We start from the raw sequence: 5,428 nt of genomic DNA, 5'->3' as shown, positions 1-5,428 counted from the left end.
GAAATAAATCCTAAATCAGATCTATTTTTAGATGTATAAAATAGAATGATTCATTGTAAACTCTCCATTAAAAAAACATTGCAAATATGTATTCTTTTGTGTATATGTGTCCATGCATTATGGTTTGTCACATAGTCAATATAATGTTTAGACTGGACTTGCCATTTTTATTCACCTATCAAGTTTTTCCCAAGGACATTACTATTATTACTTATTTAATTACATTTATTGGCTGCTCAACTTCAGTAGATTCTGAGTGGCATGTATGTGTTCCCTTGGAACCCCAAAATAAAACACCATGAAAGAATTCAAAGCCATTACAATTTTTAACTCCACATCAAAGTTACTAGGAAAGTTGTTCCTCAGCTGAATAAACATTATGGGGTGGGGGGGGAGAATGGGGTGGAGGGTGGGGAACAGAGATTATCCCCTATCCGTGGTTTTTTTTAATAGTTACTCTTCCTAATTGTCTTGCTGCTACCTCATACACCAAATATTCAAGAAAGCTGACATGGTAAAGTTATATACAGCGTTGAAGTGACCTCTTTGCAATGAGGATGCTTATCTATCCAATAAAGCCCTAGACAAAATGACAGTGACAGCTGCCTAGCAGCATTCACTTTGAATGGAACAGGATTGTCAGTATTAAGCATGTCATGATAGCATATAGCATCAAGACAAACATCTCAAAGCCCGTTTTGGAAAAGGGGATATTCTTTTCTTGCTTGCAAAAGTAAGTTGGAATGCAAGGTTTTCTTCTTGTGGGATGCATACCTTTTTGGCTTGCTCTTGTTGCAGGAGTCTTCTGAAACCTCAGCGGTTTAACCAGGTGTTAATTGTTGGCAGCTACAAAACATAATTTGGGCCAGCGGAAGCAGCAAAAGAGAGAAAATTATGGGGGGAAAGAACTCCAAGGATCAAGGAGAAGAAAGCACAATGCCACTAAAGAGAAGCCAGAAGCTACCTCTTTGGGAAGAAACTCTTCTTTCTGGAAAAGATCCCAAAACACTGTTAAAGCGTGGGCTGCACTATGTCAGTCTGAACCTCATCATGAAGGGGATGATAAAGACACCTAACTTTTTATGGGGACTACCACAAGTCCAGAAATTGAATCTTTCACACAACCAGCTGGTGGTCCTTCCTCCCGCTTTGGGGAAACTTGACCAGCTGGTGGTCCTGAACTTATGTGGGAACCGCATAAAGTCCCTGCCTAAAGAAATTGGACTGCTTAGGAATCTGAAGGTTTTGTTTGCCAATATGAATTGCTTGACTGAAGTCCCATTGGAGCTTGGACACTGTAAGAAGTTGGAAATTTTGAGCCTCTCACACAATTACATCTCTTGGCTTCCTTCTAGCATTGCAGAACTGGTTAACTTAAGGAAGCTGAATCTGAGCAACAATCGGTTTGTTTATATTCCCATGAGTGTGTTTGCTTTGAAAAATTTGGATTTTTTGCATGTCGGCTGCAACAATCTTGAAAACATTGGAGACAGTGTCCAGTATCTAAGCAAACTGCAGATCCTGATTGCTGACTCTAACAACATTCATGCATTGCCAAGGTCTATCTGCTCAATCACTACTCTCGAATTGCTAGATGTTGATTACAATGCTATACAAGCACTTCCGTATGAACTTTATTTGCTGAATCGATTGTCCAAAATTGCTTGGAATCCTTTGGATAAGGGACTCCATATTTGGCACAATCCTTTGTCAAAACCATTGCCACAAATTATAGACGGAGGAATAAATGCACTCTACAAATACCTTAAAGAGAAAAGTCAACTTGCATAAATATATACCTTGGTTTGGAACTGATCTGGTAGTAATTCCTCAATTCTGCCATTTATCTTTTTCTGCTCAATGGCTTTTAATATACAAAACAGATACCGGAATACAGTTATAATTGGGTTTTTTTTCTGGAAACAGGTACATTGTCTATGGAATAATGTTTTTTTTAAATAAATGTATCATTTGAATACTGTTGTATGAGTCAGAATAACTCTCTCCAATAATTTAAATATTTATTTGTATTTAATTATCAATGAAAATAAGAGTAACAAGATTTAAAAAGTTTTTTCTTCTTCTATAAGGCTTCACTGGTGTTATTCTAAAGAGCGTGAACTGAGTTATCATGCAGTTGTGACTATAACTCTTATCCAATATGTTGTACATACAACTCACATGTATATGCTATTGCTACTGAAATACCAAAAACTAGAAGATGAACTGATATTTTAGGAAGCTTTTTCTGGTATAGAGTCACTGAGTAATTGTTATTGTTATATCACCTGTCATGATTTGCACTTATTCTATTCTTCTAGTTTATTAGAAAACCAGCTTCCAAAAATCATTATAGAATTAAGTTTGCTACTATTGAGACAAATGTCCACATTCAAAACTTCTAAGAATTGCAAAAATAGTTTTAAAACTCAGTACAACAGAAATTGGCAGGATGAGAGAAACAGAAAGAAACACCACAGAAATTTGTTCCATTGCAAATACTAGGTGGAATCCACACTTGGTTGCATGTGATTTGAGAATGGGGTCATTCTTCTAAGGTATGACCGCATGATTGTGATACAGCTTATAGTACTGAAAACCAACTGCATTTGTTTCCACATAATCCTTCCAAGATTTTTTTTTTTAATATGAGCTGCAGATTATTTTTCCTAGTACAAAGCCCACTACTGTTCTTTCCCTTCATTTCCCTTAATTGTGGTGTGACTTGTGCATAAAAAATGCCCCAGGTTGAGTCAGAGATGTCAAGTACTGTAGAGTTCTTTTTATGCTTTAGGCCTGGACACCTGTAATACAGTTCTTGCATTATACAAACTGTTTCATGGAATTATTTGTGGCACATAAAGAATGCTGTAAATAATTACCCTGCCTGATTCTTTCTTCTATTCATTTTCTTAAAACTCGAAAGTATGTAGTAGCCATTCCTACACTCAAATGTTTAAGTAAGGAAGATTAAGGGGTGGGGGAATTTAGTTGTGAATCTACTTCTGTTGCTATCAAAATTAATCTACCTGGGAAGGCTGTAAATATGAATACAGTAAAAGCCTTGGTAATCATGTGGTGTATGTTGTATCGTCATTCTAAGAAAATGCAATGCACTCTTCAAATATTTCCATTTTTATTTCACATTACAGAGAAATAAGTTTTTCTCGCTGTTGTGCTTTTCTCACCTGTCACCATTACAGAATAACCTCCCAAGGGCTGACATTAGAGTTGAAATCCTGACAGCTTTTTAAAATAAAACTTTACTTCAAAAACAAAACTCTAACTGTGGAATGCACTTTCAAAACGCTAGTGCTAGCAGTTTTAGCAATTTCCCTGTGTGAGATGTATCAGTGCAGAGCAAAGGGTACTGACAGATAATTTGGGACTAACAGCATATTCAAACATAAGCAGCTGCCTAGTTTATAGAGGGTGTAAACTTGATTTGTATCTCACTTGGAGTTATATATGTAAGAAAATTAATTCTAATATGAATATATCAGTTCAAATTCTGTGGATACTACTAAGAAAATAGGAAGACATACAACAGGTATAATAAGTAAAACATAAATCTAAAAAGAAATATACTCTTTTTAAATAATTTACTCAAGTGGACTCCAAAGCTAATCCTATGAGGAGTATGAGCATTGAAAAAAATAGAAGTGATGGCAAGAGTATATTAAATATTCTATTGTATGTCAGAATTCCAAATAATTTGAAGAGTAATGAATAAGTGACCCTATTTGAAACAAATACCGAGATGTTGGGTCTTTTAAGCAGTTGTGAATTGTGTGTATGAGTCAGCATTTAATACTGTTGGAAGAAATGTCCTTCTGAGTTCGGCTCCAAGTGGGGAAAAAGGCACTGGAGACATGGAGGCTGCTTGGAAAGATGGTTTTAATGGTGGACAGGACCACATGGCTTGAGTCCTGAACAGAAAAGGTGATCACATGCTTCAATGTTGGAGGAGAAGAGAAGAGAGGAAGAGAAGCTGAGTCCCTGGTTTTATGCCCTCTCTGGCCTTTGATCTTGAGCTTGTATTCTGATTGGTTGTCAGACTCCCATGGGCCCATGCAGGGGCAACTCTCTAGGCTGCGTTTTGAATCCAGGTTTGGTTGAGTTCTCAGATGCCATGTGGTGAGTTGGGTAAAGGGCCAATATTATCATGCCTTAATCCCATCACTCTGGAGCTGAAGGGGAGAATTCTTTATTATGTAAAGTGGACTAGCTCAGGCTTTAATGGCTCATTGACAAAGTGGGATGGGCAGGAAGCTATTCCATCTTTTAAAACATGTTTCTTCCTTTTCACATCAGAGAAATATTCTGCCTTTTCAATATTTCCTAAGATATTTCATTTTTTTCTGGGAGAGGGCTGGGTAATAACTTCCTACAATACTTTAAATTCTTGTGATATATATCACTTCCATAGGAGGAAATATCTATGCATGAGTAAATAAGAATTGGATCATTGCAATTAGTTCTGAGGTTAGTCACATTTCAATTTGTATAGATTTTAAAGAAAAAAAATGGCATTCTGAGAATGTTTAGGTTCTGTTTCACAAGATAAAAACCACAGATGGTATAAGGGAAACATATCCAGATGGAAAATGAACATTAATAAAAATCAAAATAGGTTGGGTGTGTTGGGAAGAAAAGAGAATATAAAATAGAACAATTGAAAACAGTAGTGATACTGAAAATGATGATACTTCTCTTGTCTAATAAAATTATTGCGAGATGAGCCAGTTGATCTACCCCTTCCTGTTACCCAGGAAGGCAGCAGAATTAATTTTCTTCAGGGAAACAGGCGGCATATTTTGTGTTTGTGAGGCACCTGCCTCATCTCATCCATGTTTTTCTTTAATTCTACTTTCAAAAACTTTAAAGAAGTTTTTGCCAACACTACAGAAAGAGGAGAAACAAAGCAACATGGAAATGTTATTTGCTTTTGGAAGAGAAATAACCTTGGTTCATAAAACAGCTTTGAGGGGGTGATAGGTTTGAAGGGTTGATTGAAAAAAACCAGCCCTCAAAACTTTAAAATCCATTTAACTAGAGTAAACATTACATCATTTTCTGGCCAATTTCTATTGGAAATAAAAATCCTTGAACACCAAATATGGCCTTCATTAAACCTTCCATAAATTCTATAGAACTTACTTCCAGATGCACATACATAATTACAAAATACAATTAGATCTGCAAAGAGGCAAAGTATCTCTTTTGCAACCTATTTTTAATCTTTACCTTTGGGATTGATCTGTCCAATAACTTTGTCCTGTCTTGAAGGAAATGCTCTCTAGGAGGCATCTGACATAGGGCAACATTTTGGGTTTGGTTCATAGATGGTATTCAGCAGTTTCTGACCAGTTCTAGAGAACCGGTAGTGGAAATTTTGAATAGTTCTGAGAACCTGTAAATACCATCT

The 5,428-nt window shown here is 36.3% G+C and overlaps 1 protein-coding gene across 1 annotated transcript; it reads left to right on the top strand.

Moving 5' to 3' along the window:
- Nucleotides 1-894: 894 nt before the first annotated feature.
- LRRC30 (leucine rich repeat containing 30) lies at nt 895-1,791 on the top strand. Its single transcript, XM_032222505.1, has one exon. The coding sequence runs from the start codon at nt 895-897 to the stop codon at nt 1,789-1,791; it is 897 nt and encodes a 298-aa protein (XP_032078396.1).
- Nucleotides 1,792-5,428: the final 3,637 nt, after the last annotated feature.

The sequence above is a fragment of the Thamnophis elegans genome, chromosome 8 (assembly GCF_009769535.1).
Source record: "Thamnophis elegans isolate rThaEle1 chromosome 8, rThaEle1.pri, whole genome shotgun sequence".
Classification (NCBI taxonomy): Eukaryota; Metazoa; Chordata; class Lepidosauria; order Squamata; family Colubridae; genus Thamnophis; species Thamnophis elegans.
The sequence above is the reverse complement of the archived record's forward strand: the minus strand, read 5'-3'. Positions and strand labels throughout refer to the sequence as shown.

Bases quoted from the DNA above. Each gene is read 5' to 3' on its own strand.
- LRRC30 (XM_032222505.1), top strand. From the start codon at position 895: ATGGGGGGAAAGAACTCCAAGGATCAAGGAGAAGAAAGCACAATGCCA.